At 31.1% G+C, this 20311-nt stretch overlaps 1 protein-coding gene across 7 annotated transcripts in view; it reads right to left on the reverse strand.

Moving 5' to 3' along the window:
- Nucleotides 1-20311, reverse strand: part of GckIII (Germinal centre kinase III) — a 142952-nt gene that overhangs the window by 21283 nt on the left and 101358 nt on the right. The window contains exon 1 of one of the 7 annotated variants that reach the window (XM_014426558.2): nucleotides 7865-8031. The exons of the other annotated variants lie outside the window; for them this stretch is intronic. Within the exon in view, the coding sequence (XP_014282044.1) occupies nucleotides 7865-7987 (123 nt within the window). The 5' untranslated portion in view covers nucleotides 7988-8031. Of the gene's footprint in view, nucleotides 1-7864; nucleotides 8032-20311 lie in introns of those variants that run through there. 7 annotated transcript variants of the gene reach the window in all.

Raw genomic sequence — 20311 nt, forward strand, 5'->3', positions numbered from 1 at the left:
CACAGTAAACAAAAATAATGTTTGGTTATGGGTTTTACAATTCAAATTTTGATTCATTTTAGGAGACTATTAAAAGAAAATTTACTACATAAAGCTTGCTTTTGAAAAATTGGACGATATTTCGAATTTAAAATCCAATGTGTGGTATTTTCTCAATCATTACGGAATAATTTTAAAACTATGAGTTTCAGAAAATAACTTATAATTTATTTTTAAAGCCGGTAAAATTAGAGACCAAAATGACGTCCATGTGATCAGTACTTGCTAATATTTACAAAAATATTGACGGTGGAACTTGAAAAAATCGAATTTCAAGTTATTAATTTTTAATAAACGGAATTAATGAACAATATAAACCGGATGAATAGATCAAGAAAACATGATTAAATCCAAAACTATCCAAGTGGTAATTATTAAATTTATTTTAGATTGTAATGCAATGTATATAAAATAAACTCTTCGTATTCTATTCACCTGGTTTACATTTTTTATTCATTATATGTATTATAACTTAATAACAAATTAATAATAACTTAAAAAAGTTTTTCTCTCAAATTCCTCTTGTCAATATTCTTGGCTATATGCCATTTACAAACATTTTTTCGTGTCAAAACTAAAACCATTACTTATATGGAAAGAATCAAAATTTTAGATTAACAACCCTTTCACAAATTTTGGTATCGTAATATATATTAATATAATTAGGAAGTAGTGAGAGGTAAAATTTATTCTTTGATGAAAATTTTAGATTAAAAAATAATTAAGGTGAAATACTAAATAAATTAGAATATCATGGAAAAATAAATTCCCGACACTGATGAGGTTTTACGAGGTAGGTATAAAAAAAAATATTTAGACGAAAAAAGTAATTTATGAAGAGAAAATAGTTAGAGAAGATAAATTGGCCGTACTCATGGGCACCCTACCGAGGAGAGGGGGGGGGGGGAGGAGTCTTGCTTTTTTCCAACCATCAGCTTTCCTTCCGACCAAGGGATGCAAATGATGGGAAAGTGAGCTGGAGCATGGGAGATGGTTCTGCCCAGGGAAAGGTATGCTTCTTCAGTAATTAATTTAAGGAGATCCAAAGGCAACGAAGTAAGGTCCCCATCACTATACTAGAAAAACAACAAAATTTTTCCAAGGCAGAAGCATTTAATTCATCAATAATAATAACAAAATAAAACAAAATGCTAAGATTCAGAGAATGATATTAAAATATACTACCAAGATAACTATAAACTGTGCAATATAAATTTTGCCAAGCCAAACACAGTACACATTAGTTCTTATTTCATATTTTTCGGATTTTCATTAATATATCATTAGACTGTCCTTAGCATCTGTCTTAATCAAGACACAACTACACCCCTTATCATCTTCATCGAGGTTTTAAATGGTAGTCACAAGACTTTTTTTACAATATCAATTTTCATATTGTAAAGTACTTGGCATAGAAGAATAGAATAAAGATTCACGTTAATATTTGAAAAAATGTTAGTATGCATCTCCTGTAAAATTATCTTTATGTAAGATGTGCCACTATTCAAGAAAAGCAGCGACATGATACACACTCACCAAATATACCGACCAAACAATTTCTGACACGTGGAAGAACTGAAAGTTTTTTTATAAAAACTGATTCCTTCCAAAGACCAGCAGACTACAGGCAGAAGTGAACTTCAACAAACGTAAATATTAATATAAGAAAGGATTCTCTGGAGAAAGACTGACGACCCTGATAAAAAGCTGAAGAACCAGGGTACCGGATCCAATAGCTATGACAAAGTAACTTCCTAAGCTCGACCAAGGCCGGATCGAATCCAGAAGGACCCCTTACCATCATCCCTACACATCTGTCGGTCCCGACAGGCTAAAAAGATTTAAAAACCATCTTTCATTGTTAGGAACCATTGTTAATTCTGACATTGGAACTTTTGTACGTAATACCTTTAACACAGACCACAGCATCATTACAGCGCTATGACAGTAAGGATACTTGAATGGCTTATAGAAAAACTAACACACCATAAAAGTTCATTTACCTAAGAAATGTCATTCTATGAGTTATATCATAGGTCTAACCAATCAATACTTACTTTTTGTATATAAATAAACGATTTTCCACGGTTGATGTAAACAACTCACGTCTCGGTTATATAATGCTGTTGTCATTATGTCGTAACGAACTCAATAGCGACGTAGATTATTGACTATAACAAGAATGCATGAATAGAATATGTTACAGTCTGACTTACGGTCGATAAAATTTCGCTTAATTACGATCTTTAATTGAGGAAGGTATTGACTTACATAACGTATTGATGATTTGAAGTTACGCTTTGATTTATGATTAAGTTACGTTGAAGCCAATTTAGGTTATACTAGGTATATAAAGAATATAATAATAACCAGTTGTCTGGTTTCTTCAATTTATTTTTTGACAAAAATGAAAGACTCATGGACAAACACTAAACTTCTTCCTCCCTATCTCAAAAATTTATTGTTTTGTTATTAATTGATATTTTCCAAAATTTATATCCAAATCTAAAAACATCAGAATAAACCAACACCACTTTGTTTCTTACTATTCACATAATTTTTCATAACTATCATATCGACTTTCGAGATAATAACGCTACTTTTATAATATATCAGCTGTTCAATAACATTTATGAGACTAAATGAACGGAGGTACCGAATAAATTCTATAATTTACATCGATATAGCCATAAAATCACCACCTACACAAGAGATAAATTATGCTTTTATGATGAACATTAAATTTTTACTATTCTTTTTTTTACACTCTCAGAAAATTGAATCAAATAATGAAGTACATGTATTGATTATCTAAAATATATTTTTCTGAAGATCTCTCTACTTTGTCCTTATTCAGGGAACCCAACCTGAACAAATTCAATTCAATCAAATATATAAGGCACTGCTAGCTCACGTGCTGTTGGCACTGCTCTCTGTTGGCCCAGTTGATCAACGATGAAGACGATCCGCCATCTTTACTCTCAAAAGTTAAAGGAATTTTTCTACTCTCAAGATCTTCATTAGCTAGATGGAGTAGAAGAGACCAAGGACCTGCTGGCCCTCCAGCAGGCGGAGAGAAGAATGTACAAGCAAAATTAGCAACAGTACCCTCATACAATAATCATCTCACAACAACAGCAAGAAGAAATGTAATAATCGTATTTAACAGCTTAACAGTTTAATGTATATTTATTAGTCTATAGCCCAAACTATGTGAATTTAAATATATTTGTTGTCAAAATATACAGTCCACTCATTAAACATTAGTACCAGTGTTGTAATCATATCTGCATACTTTATGCTTTAGCCCAGACTGCAATCATTGAACAGTCCTCTATAAAAGGTTTATTGAAAAAATCTCTTTATGCCCCTCAAGTATCAAACCATTTTGAACAAGACATTAGTGATACGTAGCTGATAATGAACGCAAAAATTCGAAAATAATCTTTGGCACCATCAATTAAACTTATAACTCAAAAAGAAAAAGTAAATAAAGAGCGTTATTAGGCGACTTTTAAACTATGTCAATTTTTTGTGGAGTACTAGAAAAGATAATATTTTTTAAAAAAAATATTTCTCATATTATTCAAGTAATGCCTTGTCTAAACTCCCAATTGAATTCACTTCTCAGGGTCAGAAATCATCAACGTAAGAAAATTGGTAATATGAGAATATGTTATTCACCACTAAACTGTATGAGAATAACATTTAGAGAACTATTTATAACAAAATAATAATAATAAAATTGTAATAGTTGTAAGAAAAAATACATTTAAATTTAAAAACGTTTACTAAAACTTAATATACACTACAATAGAACCCATTGGTGCTTTTGAAAATTAACACGGTTCAAATATATATCAGGTAACAGAACCTTCATTCCTAATATTCAACTTTCATTAAACCAGGAACAGAAATTCAACATCATAAATTTCAATAAGTTTGTACATTGAATGTGCTCATCAGAATATGATTTTAAGTTTGAGAACTTCTAAGTCCAGAAGAGTTTCCCCTATGCATAAAATATCGGACAGAGTGAGAGGCCATAAGTCCAGGAACTTTTCCAAAAGAAAATAAAGTTTGTGCAGAAAATTTCAATTTTATTCTGTCATAACTACGATCACTTATGACTATATAAAAGTTGTCCTAAATCATCATAAACAATATCTGTGTTATATAAAATAAATAATATTCTATTTATCATGCGCACTTAGGCCCGACCCAAATAAGCTCTTGAACAAGAAAGGAACTGTTTATGTTTTAAAAAGTTAATTAAGCTATTTTAAATTAAATTAAACTTATATTTTTTTAATTTTAATTAAACTTAAATTTCTTTAAGATATTATATTTGTTTTGGGTTGTCTTCAATTTGAGAAAGGTATGAAAAGTGCAACTGATCCATCAATTTTGAGCTACTAGACATCTCTACGTCGTTTGTAGCAGTAGTAGTTTCCATTATAATTGTCAAAATGAATTCATATAACAAACAAATAAATAAATATTGATTTTTCGCTATTTGGAAAAAAAAAAACCTTGCTTTTTGAAAGACTGTATCTTGGGTACTATAGAAGATGAAGAGCGATAGAACTGCTAATTTTATTTTAGAAAATTTAGGTCTTAAAAAAGAAAAATATAAAGGGAGCCTTATATTATTGCTTCATTTAATAGAGAAAGAGACCACGTCCTAAATAATACTTGATAATTACTAGCAAGCGTCTAGGATTTCTCAATTAGTAACCCTTGAATCTTCGGAGGTTAACTTTCCAGTGCTTTACCACATCGGAACGGATTTCCCATTTTACGTAGCTAATGCAAGATTTTGGATATGAAGATACCTGATGATCTCCTGAACTGCGCAAGATCGCGTATGGCATCATGTACTGTATCTATATAGGTTGTTGTAATTATAAATGGTTATCCTCTTCTATTAATGGTTTTTCACAACAGCATCTTGTTAGTGGCTATCTGATTTATAGAACAGGACCGATGGTAAGTGAATTTGATCTGTCAACAAGAATTTCGAATCTAGTTTTAAACGTCTAATTTTGATTTCTTCCAACTAATATAAGGAAAAATTGTTTTACGGTGTAAAATTTGTTTTAGAAAAATCTAGAACGATATTTTGGATTTTCCCCCCCCCAAAAAAATATATATATATCCATTTTCACAAATATTTAAAAGTAAAAACTAACTAAATGAACTTAAATTTCGTATCTAAACCACTCTAATTAAAAAATAATTAAGTACAAATGTAAAATAATTGAAAAAGTTCAAAAATGAATATTTTTCGTACTTCTTTTATATATGAATAGACTTTTTCACTCAGGAGCTTGATACTACGTTTTCATCATGTTCTCATTATACTGCATCTGAAAACGGAGTACAAAGTCCAACACGTCTTGAAAAAAATATTGTTTTCGATAGGCATCTACAATTTCCTAACATTGGTCAAGCCATGTGACATTTGTATATGATTAGCCCATGCTTAAACAATTATAGTTTCAATTAATTCTTCATAAATCTCAACTTATTTATTTTTTTTTAACAAAAAAATTATAATAAAACTCAACTACTTTCATTTTGGGTTCGGATAATTTCGGTAAAATTCAAAATAAATTGGGAAGCTTCAGGATCTTGATTAGAATTCTTAGTGAATCGTTTCACCAGGCCTAAGTTAATTTGCAATGGAGACATTTATACACCCTTAGGGTCTTCAATTGGTTATATATCTCTAAGGCTGGAAATCGGTTCAAATAGGCCATGGTTGCTGTTGGTGATGACAGCTCCATTGTTCCACAACAAAAGTAGGAAGGATAATTTGGACGTCAGTAGTATATACTATGAACATCAAAAACTAATTTTTCAACGTAAAAAAGACAAAAGCATACAGTCACTTAAGCTGTAGTACCTCATAATTCCGAAAAAAGTATACAAATTTTTAAAAAATATGCTCACTGTCGAGACAGCACGAAAGAATTCTTTAAGAAAGAAAATGTGTAGAATGCATTGATTTTATAAATCTTATTTCTGATTTTTTTTATAACGAGGTATATAGCTAAAGTGATGAAATGTAACGAATGGCGATTTTGGTCATTATTTCATGGATAGATAATTTTTTTTTTGTTGAAATATAAACTAAAAAAACATAAATTATATTTTTTATTGACATATGTTGATCACAACGATCACAGGATATAATCAGATTCACTTTAAGTATGGATTAAGAGTTGTATACATGAATTACTAGATGAAATTAATAGTAGATTTTTTAAGTATATGGAGTCGTATGAAAGTAGCATGTGCTAATAAACTTCATTAGCTTCCAGACAGGTGGCATTGGTCGCAAAACATAACACTCTCGAGGTAAAACTCGACTACAACCATGACCACAAGCGATAGTCACAAGACTAGGCGGTGATAGGCAGGTGAGATGACAAGACGGTTTCGGCAGAGGAGGCGTGAAAATGTCACAGAACATTGGAGAGTTTCATTTGTGAAAGTGTGAATAAGACGCGATTTACAGGATCCTAGGTAACAATGCGCATAGCAACTACGGCTGATCGAGATAATCGGTAGTGACGGGATAATTTAGACATTCTGACATTTTAAGAAAAGATTCTCATATGCTTCAAAGAGTGTCGATTTCAAAAAGCACCAGTTCATGTCTTTCTATAACATTTACTGGCATATCGATCCGATAGAGAAAGTTCGTCGGAAATTGTCGAAGGAATAACACTACAGAAGGCTTCCTTACTGCGTCAAGAACATTTCATTACCCAATTTCCTCTCAAATTAAAAATATTCCTGTATTAAAGAAAAAAATTCAGTGCAATTATTACGATAATTATACGTTTTTTTTTGTTTTGTTTTTAAATAATTTATATTCAATTCAAATAATATACAACAGAGAAAAGATAAGCTCCTATCGCACGAAGATTTGCATTCTTTATGTATGATTACAAAAGTAAAATGTTTTGAAATTCATATATGTTTTTAAGTGCTGGGAGTTCCAACGGATAATTTTCCACACAAGAAGCAAGAATAATGAAATACTTTCCACTTCATTGGGAAGAGAGAAAGTATTTAATGAAATGATTGTAATGCGGAAAGTGAGTCCTAATATATATGCTAACGATATGCATAATTCTAGATAATTATGAACGCCTCCATACGAAAATAAAACAGGCAAACAGTGAATCAAAACGGTACTTGATATTTGCAGGTATTCTGTATGGTTACGAAACTTTTATGAATAAATTTAAGTAGATCCTTCTTTTAGCAGTCAACACATAATTAAAATTAAAATATTAATATAAAAATGAGGAGGAAATTCCCTCTGTGTTAAAAAAGAAATCATAAATAAAACATAGAAGACCTGATAGCTGAGCGGGAAGGAACAAGGGTTCCAGAACGCTGGGTTTAAAAGGCGGTGGGTTCGATTACCACCTGGGTCAGTCAATATTTATTTCCTGATCCCTCCGGAAATGAATCTTGACATTCCCACTCTGGCTCAATAGGTCCTTTATAATGTTTATAAAACAATGAAAAAACATTAGGATAGGTAGTTTACCTAAGGTATATACTACTACGGATTCACGCAAGGCTTAAACCTTTTAATTAAAAATCTTTAAACCCCATGCAATCAATTAAAGAATTATTGAAATGTTTGACCCAATTAATTGATATAAACAAAGCAGATTTGTAACAATCAAGTATGGAACTCAGGTTTTATTCCACACTTTCAGTTTGTATGTGGTGACTTAAGAAGTATAAAATTAAATAAATATTCAAGAATATTAATATAAAGAAGACGGTGTAGACTCACATAAGGCCTGTGGACCTTGGGCCTGGCGGCAGGCAAGGTCCACGACTGTGGCCGCAGTGCCGCGGGGCCAGCCCTAGACCAGAGGCCGGTGCGCCACGGGGCCCCGCTGGGCAGGGTGTACATCAGCACTCGGCCAGTTGAAGGTCCATCCTCAACTTGGTCCTCAGGAGGGAAGCGAAGAGGATGGTCAAGACAGGAGCGCAGCACATTGCAGCCCGCACTGCCCCTGGGGGGAAAGCCCCCGGGACGAATCGTACCCCCGAAGTGGGGGCAGGGGGACGTGACGTTTTGTGGCTCCCCACCTCAAGACGGAGCACAAAGCCTCTCCTTACAATAACAGCTCTCTCACTTTCATCAGAGACTAGTGCCATCGCCCGCACAAAGATTTCATGAACCCCATAGGGCTGTCAGTGAATAGACAAATTGTCTATCAGCCGTGCATTATATACGGTCCTTCAATGTCTGATAGGGATCATCCGTGTCGCCTGGTAGTTAACTAAAATACTAAGTTATCATATCGCATACATAGTATAGTATATCATACAAATTGTATAAACAATAATATTTATCCTACTGGATAACAACAAAAAATCCTTTTTAAGTTATTTCCTTAGACCCGATTGGATATAACAATACACTTGCTTTTCTAGATGTTTAATGAAACAAGTAGAGCTAATAATGTAAGTGTTCGAGACTCATTTCACTTCCTAATTCAAGGCATGTTTAATTAATGCGTGGATTCCGTTTTATACGACCAAACTCCACAGGAAAAGGCATGATACTAGTTAGAAGTCAACAAATATAATACTCCAACGGGTCTGTACTGATACGGAATGACACATGAAACTTAATATCTAAAGTGATTACTTACAATCGTATGAATTTATTAGGAGTATGACGATCATATAATGAATATTTTTGAAACGAATGTGCAGTTACTCCTATTCGAAGGAATATCTCAGATAATTATACAAGCAAATATCATAAATAAAAAATATCCCTGAAATTACATCATAAAAAGAAACAGATAAAATAGAAATAATAACCATAAAACATAAAGTAATGTGAGGTAAGGGCGTTTAAGGAATTATAGCATAATTGTCTTAATCCAAACCAAGAACTTGAAAGAGCTGCCCTTTAGGAAGATGACTTCTAAACACTGAGTTTTTCCTAATCAAGTCCAAAAGTTAGCTAAGGTTAAGTATAACACCAGTACACTAAATTTAATCTTTTATCTTTTAATGTTTAGCTGTATCGGTAGTCATTCACTACTGTCACTATTTTGTGTCTATATACAAGTAATAAATGGAACTTGAATAAATTCGTTTTCACAATAATTTGAGATTTATACTTCTCCTTTGACAGATCTGCAGTTGTGGAATAAATGTGTGCGGTGTGTATCCCTACTATCATGTGGTGCCAGGGCAACGGCGGACTTGCATATTAAAATTAATTTTTTTCAATAAATTTATGTAATTAACATCCACATCCAAATCACATGATGGTAACTGAATATTATGAAATGTGAAAATCACACAAGTTTTCACAGTTTCATTTTACATCAGTAAAATAATCCTCTAGGAACGAACTATTTTGCACATCTCCCACAACCGTTTCCAGTTTAGTAACGAACCTTCCAGTTACCTACAACTGCACTACATGCAGAGGCAAGTGCATACTAGTAAATTGAATTATCAATCTCATAAATTGGACGTCATAAAAACGTGGGAGGAATGTATTATTTAAAACATATTTGTCTCAGGACATTTTTAAAAAAAAGAGGAAACGAAACTTTAGAGAATTTAAAGTCAAACTTTGTAGAAATAGACCGAACCCTACATTAACTTACTAATGTACTGTTTCCAACCCTACTGATAAGAAAAGTTAAGTAGTTAAACAAAAAAGTGCTGTGGTCAAAATCACACTTAATTTCTAGATAAACGCCGGAACGATAGCAGAAAATAATTTATTTACCACAGAAAGGGTCTCTAAAACACGTGACTTTCTTCGCGTCTAATATGAAGAATATTTACAGTACATTAAAATCAGCGAACTATGTTTATTTGCTGGCTGACTTCTCCCCTTAAGCAACTTGATCCAGCATCATTGGATTACATAAGTGTGAAAAAACAGACAGCAGGTTCTGTGACGAACTAAGATAAAGACGATTCATTCCTATCTTATTCAATAGCTTTAAAATTATGACATTGCATGATGTGATATAGCCATCAGTGGCAAAGAACAAAATAGTATATAACTACCTATGAACTACCTTTTTTTATTTTATTTTTTCTATTTAATTGCTAAAACGTGTAGGTTGAAATTTTTCGAACAGTCAAGCATGTTCACAAAATGATTTCAGACACAAATACATGATTTTTGCTGTTTATTTATTTATTTGCATTAGGTTTGCTCCAACAACCACTTCTGAAACTGTATGGCGCATGTGCAGGACTGCGCATGCTCCGTAGTCAGAAGTGGTTGTTGGAACAGACCTTAAGCAGGTTGTCTTAACAATAGGAGAGAGCTGCTTAATCTTCTTTAATGCACTGATTTTTTTTTCACATACATTCTGGTTGGAGCTAAATAGTCTAACTACTTCCAGATATGGATTAGAAAAAACTATTTTGAGAAATGGAAAACAAACAAAACTATTTTCAGATATAAAAAAAATATGCTTCGTGTATGATAGGATTTAAAAATTTAAATTTTTTATAATTTATGACTAAATAGACACGTAAATCCCACATAGAATCAAAAAAAGAAGTGTGAGCAGCAGACTTGCGTCACCAAGGTCGTATTTTCTCGCCATTTTTATTTGGGGGGGGGGAGAGGAAAGGATTAGAAGTAATTTAATTGTTTCTTTAATCAAAAACCCTTAAAAACAATGCAGAGTATATTATTTATGGTGAAAATGTGACAAAAATTAATTGCAATTCGTTAGCAGAAAAGCCAGTCGGTTATCTTGAGAATCCGCTCCGGAGCGTTAAAGGTCCTATTACAAAACAAAATGTTATATGAAGTAGCGCCGTGGAACAGTAGCCAGACAAGACATATATCTTACGTGACAGGGGCTAAGTCTTCTGGTCTCTGATTACATGACCTAGGTGCTAACTGGCCTATGCTGCTCCCGCAACATAATGATATAGATTTAATCTCAACGAGTGGCAATTAGTGCAAATTTGACAACTCTATCAAGGCTTGATAAATGGCTGTCTTATATCTGTCAAAATCATGCTAGACCGTTATTAATCTAGTACGCTGAAGGTACGAGAACCTCTTGAAAAGTGCGGGTTCGTTTGATGAGGGGATATAGCCCACGGAGTATCTTTGGAAGTTGAAGACATTCAATGGAAAACAATATTTTAAGCAAACAGCACACCTGAATTTCTCAGGAAAATGATGGAACCATCTGGCAATTATCCATAGTAAAATAAAAATGACTTCCCTAGAAGTAGGCATTATATATATATATATTTTAATTGGAAAGAGTCAATAACTTGCCTAAACCTACTAAATTAAATATAAACAAAATGTATTGATACTTTCTATTAATATATATTTTAAGAACATTTAAAGGCAAGAAAACATATTGAGATATAAAAATTCATAAATTTTCACTATATGACAAAATAAATAATACATAAAAATAGCCATACCGATGGGTCACAGATATTAAAATTAATTTAAAATATAAAGTGGAAATTTTATAGTTTGGAGTAAAAGAAAAATATTTAAGATCAGAAGGTCCGCAATTCTAGATTTAGTGATGTAGGTAGATTAATTGAAAGTTTGATATGAATATATTTAGTTATTTACACTTTGAATTAATTAAATATGATATCTATTAAATTTATATCGGTAAGTAACACTATAAAATAAAAATAAATGAAAATAAAATAAAAAACACGACTTAACCAATCTACATGAAACTTGCGGGTGGTTTAGGGCTGCACCAAAATAAATTACACCAAAAGGCACAAACCGAATCTATTAATATTGGTGAAACAATTTTTTAAAGATTTGATAGGTATAAATAAGTTTTTCTTAATTTGAAACCAATATTTCGCCCTTATAAGGTCATTAAATATAAATGTTCGTAATGTAGGTGCTGCAAAAGATTTTGTAGGAGCGAAACAAAGTTCATATTCGTTTTTATCACCTCAGGAAACGCTTAAATATGAATTTTTAAAAAATGAGAAAATAAAAAATATTTATTTAAAAAAATAAATAACTTCAACACGATTCATAAAATCTTTACTCAACTTTTTAGGAGGTTTTTTAGGGCTCTATAAACTGCATAAAATGGATCTAATTCAATAAATTAGAACTGGAAATAAAATAAAACATTTGAAACAAATAATTTGTCCTTATAAGGTCACCTGTAGAAAAAAAAATTTTTAATTTCTAATTTCTTGATAAATGCTATTTTAGAGTTTCAGATGACGCTTAGTCGAATATGATTTACTTATTCCTAAAAAAAAAAAAAAAAAAATATTGAACTACTTTACTTCCATCCTCATGTTTTTTTTGGAATTTTTAGTGAATGAAACATCATTTAATAGAATCAGTAATATTTTTCCCATATTCTTCAGAAAGGGACAAATCGATTGCCATATACTAACCACGAAGAAAATATATACATTCTGAGCTACGCGCCCAAAAATGCATAATTTTGTTAATAATTTTTTTTTTGTTACTGGGTAAATGGGATAGCAGCGCATAAAATATTAATTTTATATATTAGATAGGACGACAGCCAGTATATTAATTCTCTTTGGGATTTTTTGATATAACTTATAATGTATATAATTTATTTTAATCACATAAAACATTTGAACGGACATTGACTAGCCCTTTTTTTGACAGTGCTCAATACTTGGTGCTGTAATGACCAAAGGCACTGACAACATCGATGATGACCATTCCTAACATTGTGTTTCGTTTATCAAAAACATTCCATAACTTATATATTTTTTTTTTTTTATTCTAATTTTCAAATATAATAATTTTTTAAGAAAATCCTCCATCTAATCGTTCAAAAGTTCATGAAATTTAAAAATAGTTTCGTATTAACGATAGCTGACATCAGGATCGTTTGCTCTTAGGCAAAAGGTCGCTTAAGTAATGAGGACAAGAAAAGAATGAAACAACTCTTTTCAAAGCGGGAATCAGGAACATGAAATAACTCTTTTCCAAGATTCGCCATTCGGATAAAAATAAATCTAATAATGAAATAAATGAAAAGTGATTTACCACTGATCTGAAGGTAAAGAACTCCTGTGATCAATTAGAAAACATAGTTAAAATTAAATCGCATTCTACTGAAAGGAACCCAATCTCAAAATTTGCAAAAACTCAGTTGATGCTTACTTATTGTTTATAAGTGTTATGAGAAAAGATCTTTTCTTATTCACCTTTTTATTCCATCCATAAGCTGACAAAGAAAACCTTGATTGGACATGGAACTACTCAACAACAATTTGTATTATCCCAGACCCCAGTCTTAAAAAATGTTTCGAGGCACCATCTTTGGATAGAGTAGAAGCCCTTTAACATACTATTAGTTGAAATAGTCAGGAAATGAATAGTTTTTTAACGACATACGAGTATACACGAACTTTTTACTTTCATTCAACTTCAAATTCATTTTTCTCAGTTCAGTCGAGGTCCGTTGTTTCCTTGTTAGCCATCAGCAAAATGTGGTCCAATCCTTCAATATAATTTTAGCATCCTAAAAATAAAAATATTATGATCTGTCAGAAAAGGGAAATTAAATGTCAGAAATGAATGACTGTACCGAATTTAATCTAAAGAATAAAAATTTCCTTTATTAGCAAATCAATCAATTACTATACTAAGGAAATGGATAAACTATAGAAGTATTTCTAATACAAACAGTGACACATTTTCTTTTTTCCATTAACCTATAACTTCAATATAGATAAGGCAGTATCGCTATTGATAAGACGTCCTTGAAACAATAAAATAATCTCTTCACAACTACAATTTTTTATTCCCTACAAAATAAATGCTCTGTCTCAATGATCGTGCTATTAAAGGGCACAATTTATAAATTTAAGAGGTAAAAAGAATAATATAGCATTCATTCGATATTTTAGTTTCTAATTTAGTTGTCAACCAATAATTGAATTTTTAAGTAAACCTTGTCTTCAAAAGCTTGTAACAATAGGCATTATAAATGACAATATAAATCTATCCTCATTTCCTTAACTTCCAGTTTGTATTACGAATTTATTTGTATCAGGACTAGAAATGAGGACACAGGTAGTTGAGTATGGACCACTACATTTTTGTGTACATTTTTCTAGTATTGTAAAAGATAAAAAAATAAATTTTTAAAGAATAGCTCATTAGAATATCAAGGAAACAATTCGTATGCCTAATAAAATTAACAGATTAATAATTAAGGCAATCATTATTATTTAATTATGTTTTATTTTATTCTGAGATAATTTATTTTCTTTATGGCTTTATATACTACGGGATTTAAAGATAGGTTTATGTACCTAAAGATATTGTATAATAAAATCGGTTAAAGAAAATAATAATCATAACAATGTTTAAGTGTAATGCAAAGGAAAGCGAAGCGAAATTATCCAAGGTAATGAAGAAAATTCCAGTTTCCTTTCCCGAAACGAAACTTCCCGGAAAAATTTCCAAGCTTTCTTATGTCAGGCTCGATGATTCTCACACTAATGTGCTAACCAGGAAAAGTGGGCCGTGGCATTTATAAATTATTTCCAGAAAAAAAAAAACCTGGACCAAAAAGAGGGGTAAAATAAAGGGGAAGTTGTCGAGAGGAGGAGGTAGATTACCCGGCGATGGGATCGCTGACGTGCAACTATTTAACACTTGCCTGAGCCCACTTCGTTACCTGGCCCATAATATAGTAGCGTCCCTCCTATCTCCACAATGATAACTAGCTCTTTTTAAGGACTCAACCATATCTCTTCTTCCGATACATTACATAATCATGAAAAGTTTAAAAATAATCGTTCTCTAGACTGAAGATTTTTTGTTGAATACTGATAAAAATATCGTTTACTGACTAAACTTTTAATAGGCGCCCCTGCAAATTTTTATCTTATATCGCTGTCTCAGTACAACAGTGTAATATTCCCGAAAATCTATGATCTATACAATATAACACAGAATAGTTACATATATGTGATAAAAACATATTTTGAAATATTACAGTTTTGAACGGTATAGATTACCCATACGGCTAAGATTACTGTATAGATCACCCTTATTGCTAAGATTACAAGCGTATCTCAAAATAACCATTTTTTGAAATGCTACACAGTTGAACTACGGTAGCGATATCTTCTCCGGGATAAAAAGGACTATTAAACAGTAATGTAAAAGAGTGGGTGGAATCTTAGACTGAGATAATCATATAACATAGGCCTAGAAATATATAAATTCTAAATATATAAAATAAATAGATTCTAATAGATAACTGTAGGAACATAGACTGGGTGGCGGTTAATAAAGGTACCCTTAGGAAGGGTTAACCTTAAGAGTGGGAGACACTTTTATACCTGATGTTCCCCTTTTCTCTCAGTTGTCCGTTGTGTAATCTGACAGGGGATTACCCTATGTTTATCGTTTACTTTTATCAATTTTCTTAATATCTCCCATTTACATATTACTTATACCTCACCTATACCATACCTACTTTATTAGTAAATTGTTTCCAGTATCCTACATTACGTTGTTAACTCTAAAATGTTTGTATCTTGTTTTTTCATTTATTTCTGAATAAGTCCTGCAAAGTGGGCCAAACGTTGCTTAACAATCAATAGTCTTCTTCTACTATTTTGATACCTTTATTGACCGCCACCCGGACTATCTTCCTACAATCTACTTCATACAGTCAACTATCTTCTTCCGATTCCAGATAATCTTTGGCCAAAAATAATAATTGACTACTTAGACAGCAAAATGTGACATTAGCAAAAAATTTTAAGAATTAACTGGCAAAAGTTTGTTGTCATTAGCAAAAAATTTTAAGAATTAACTGGCAAAAGTTTGTTGTCATTAGCAAAAAATTTTAATGTAGATATTCACAGAAAAGATTAAAAACTTCTGGAAAATTAAAACTGACTGAGTGCAAATAAAAAATACAAGTAAAGTTTGGACTTCAAATATGTAACGGACACGACACACTTTATTTCTAGACAGAAAACCTTGTGTCTTTTTCGTACCGCTCTTGTTCCCAACCTCTCCTTGGTTTTACTAAACATGTCTTAATATATCTTATACAAATGAAAATTTATTTAAGGTACATATAAATTTGTTAAAATTTAAAGGCAAAATTATTTCAACAATACTAATAAAAAAACAATCGTTGTTAAGCTCTAGGTTTCAGCTTATATGCCAATATTAGGAATAACTATTTTTTTTAAAGAGGAGATATTACGAGTTCCACATGAAAAATTTATTGATGCAGTTTCAAAAGCCATACTAAAATCAGAGAAATGAGTAAGTCTTTACCTGTAGCTCCTTGCCAGGTAATAATCAATAGTAGGTATCTTTCATCAATTTGATTTACCTAATGCAACAAGCGATTAGTACCGCCATTATAATGAAATTCACCAGGTAATCAAGTTTTAATTAACTACCCAATAGGTCTAGTATTTTATATATCTCGAAAGTAGTAATTATAACACAGTGGTCCCTCGCCATACTTTAGGGGTATTCATGATGTTGTGTTAAATGTTATATGTTTTACCATGTTAAATGTTATAACTATAGGATTGTGAGCAGCCCTATTTGAAGTCATGTTAAACGTTAAATGCATAAGAGTCCCTAGCGGATTTTCTCAGCAACTTGTTGTATAAGCCTTTATGTTTATAACCTTCCTTCTAGACCCTCATGTTATTGTTTACTTCAGTTTTGATTTAAGTAATTAATTAAAACATTCCTAGAGTGAGTGAAAAGTGGAATTTGTGTGAAAGTTTAGCTTATGAGTGTCGTATTGATCTTCAAACTTGTGAAGAAGAGAATGAAGATGAGCTAATTGACAACTGTATTGAAAGCCACAACAACTAATATGGCGGCGATCTCAACTGGTCTATTGTGTGACGTCATTCTCGATTTAACTGACCAAGTAACAGACTCTCAGCCATGTTAAATGTTATTTCGTTTTACCACGGCAAAATAAGGCAATTTTTTTCGATTTAACACGAGTTTTTCCATTTAACACGCTTTAACATAGATCATGAATACCCCTTTTGGGTCCGGGGGAAAGGAAACCACACGCGGAGAAAGGTAACCACAGAAGAAAAGGAAACAACTTTTTTATCTAAATAAATTATAAAACTGCTCTTTAATAAAATGAAAATAGAATACCATAATATGTAATATTTGTTCAATCGTTATTTAGATAATTTATTTTAATTTGTTAATGCAAGTAAGTTATTGTAAGTAGTTATAATCGCAAAATGTGCCTTTATAAAATTAAAATAGAATACAATAATTGGTGAGGTTCATTTTAAAGAAATATTTTTCGATCGTTACTTAAACAATTCCTTTTAATGTCTTGTGTGCAAGCCAGTTATACTAAGTATATGTAAGTTATACTTTAATCCCGGTTGATTCTCCATAGTCAGTTGCTAATTCAATGAAAGCAATATACAGCAATTTTACAGGTTCTTCCTCCTAGTCAAGAAGACGAAAGATTGCGGGATGTTATTCTCAATTAAAATTTAACAAACCAATTACAAATAAATCATTTCCTTTTGCTTATTCTGAAACCATTCATCAAATAGAATAGTTTTCCTTTAGGTAATTTTTTTTTTTTAACAGGCCTTCGGGGAACACGTAGGGAGTGATTCTATGAAATAAATTCTCAATATGCAGGCTTCTTTCGATTTCTTCTACTTAAAAGCAACATTTTATCCTTAAACACTTTCACATTAGGACGAAAAAGGTGATGGATCTGTTTATTATGTAGCCTAAAAGAAAATGACACTAGATTGTATGAAATTATTTATCCAATTAATTTTTGCTCTAAAGTGTACGCTTTGAATATAATAAATGTGAAACACTTATTTTCAGACTAATAATAGGTTGGGACTAGTTAGACAAACCTTTGACTACATGTAATAAAAAAAATTAAATACCGTCAATGTATTGGGTACAGACTATCATAAAATAAGAATAAAAAAGAAAAAAATAACAAAATATTGTTAATTTTAGTCCAAACCACTCAACGAATATTTGTTTTGAGACTGTTGCGTTTGAATTCCTATTTTTATTCAGAACCTTATATTATGTCATATTAAAACATAACCATTTTAAAAAATAATATGATATATATATAGACCTCCCACAGCCAAAACTATACTAGGAAACTGTTGCTATTAATACTCCACATGATTCATCAAAAACAGTACTATACTTGGTTAATTTCACCAATCTCTGTTTGTCATCCAGTTGTTATCTCTGAACAACGTAAATAGCTCTTCTGATGCAATTCATAAAGAGAACAACGGATTCGGGAATCTCGCCAGTTCTACGTAAGGCAGTTAAAATTAAGCATGTGATAGCAAACAGGTATAACTCAGAACTGATACGGAATTTCGTAGAAGTATTATACACAACATAATGATAAACATATTGGCAAACTGAACTTACGAAAAAAAAAGAAAGATAAAATCTGCAAGATTTTATTTACACTAATAAAAAAACAAATTAACTTGATAAATATGGCATTTATTGCAGTAAAAAACAAAACTGATAAAGCTTTAATTCAAAAAAGAAAATAAAGTATATATTTTTAAATTAATAAATTTAACACTTAATGCGTGTTATTATTTGAATATATTTTTAAGTACGATTATGAATTTTCAAAAATAGTAATTTAAATTCAATAAGAAACTATTAAAGTCGGAGAAAAAAGTAACGAATTGCAGCTCTGAACGCACCCTTTATATATAAAAATTCAATTTTTTTTACCATAAATACTAGTATGAACAATAATTATTTCATTCCTTTTTACCCTTATACAATTAATTTGGCTTACCTCGAATAACTTATGAACTATACATTTTATTTACATTTTAGTCGAAAATAAAATGAAAAAAAAAAAAAAAAAAAAAAAATTGAAATAAGATACATGTAGTTATTGATGATTTTTACAGCAATATATGTTCAGTTCTCTTATATATATATTTTTTTTCTTGACTGTTGTATGTATAAATTTGTTTTGGTGGGTCTTAAGGATCACTCAATAATTAATTTGTAATACATTTTTGGCAATGTTTCGCAACTTTGTTTGCATGACTATGCCCTACAATGAGAAAAACACAGTTTTTTTTAGAACATACACTCTTCAAATAAGTATCACAACAAATTTTGGTGAATAATAATAAATTTTTTGAGATAATTATTTGAACAGAGTGTATGTTCTAAAAAAAGTGTGTTTTTCTCATTGTAGGGCACGACTAAGCAAACAATAAAGTTGCGAAACGTCGCCAAAAAATGTATTATTACAAAGTAATTATTGAAGGATCCTCAAGATCCACCAAAACAAATTTTTATATATATGGCACGTTGTTTTTGTATAATTTCTAATTTCATTTATTAAAGGGATTAAGAGTCAATTTGTATATGTATTTTCGTACCGTATTTATATTTATTTCTGAACGCATTTTAGTAATTCTTGTTTAATTTGAATAGCTGATTAAAATTCTAAGGTATTTGTTTTGGAATATTAGTATTTTTTTTTTAAGTTGGTAAAATTAGCAAAGCTTCATATGAGTATGAGACATGCACATGTTCTGATATTCAATTACAATGCACGATCAAAGCATTTAATACGCCAAGTGGGGCAGTAATGCATAGCGCGCGGCGAAGTGGGGCACACCGCTATTTTTGGGTTCATTTTGCCAAGTTACGTAATATCTGGGTAAAATAAACATTTGGTACTTTTTTCAAGGACTTAATCGATAGTTTTCGTCGTAAAACATTTGAAGGTGCATAATAGCTGTAAGTGGGTATAAATAAGTTTAAAACGGGTTTAAGTTGAAAATCGTCAAAACAGTACACAATGTTGGCTCATACTCTTGAAATATAAAAAATGTTTATGGCTGGAAGGGCATCTCAAGAATGTCATAATGATTCAAAATTATTATTATTACTTCGGATGGAATATATTGTATATTAATCCAATTCCTAGTCCTTCGCGGACTTAGTTACAAAGCAGTAAGTAAGTAATTTATCAACTATTTCACAACCCCCTCATTAGATATTCGTGGGCAAAACTATATGTACACAGGGAATTTGTAAATTAATTGGGAATTACATCTTCTAGTAATATCTCTAAATTAATAATAATAAAATCAATAAATCGAACTATTAAATAAAGTACAGTAAGCATTGAAACAAATTTCGAGAATTTCGAGTTTTAATATA

This window comes from Halyomorpha halys, unplaced genomic scaffold (assembly GCF_000696795.3).
Source record: "Halyomorpha halys isolate HHAL.00 unplaced genomic scaffold, Hhal_1.1 Scaffold584.1, whole genome shotgun sequence".
In the NCBI taxonomy this organism is placed as follows: domain Eukaryota; kingdom Metazoa; phylum Arthropoda; class Insecta; order Hemiptera; family Pentatomidae; genus Halyomorpha; species Halyomorpha halys.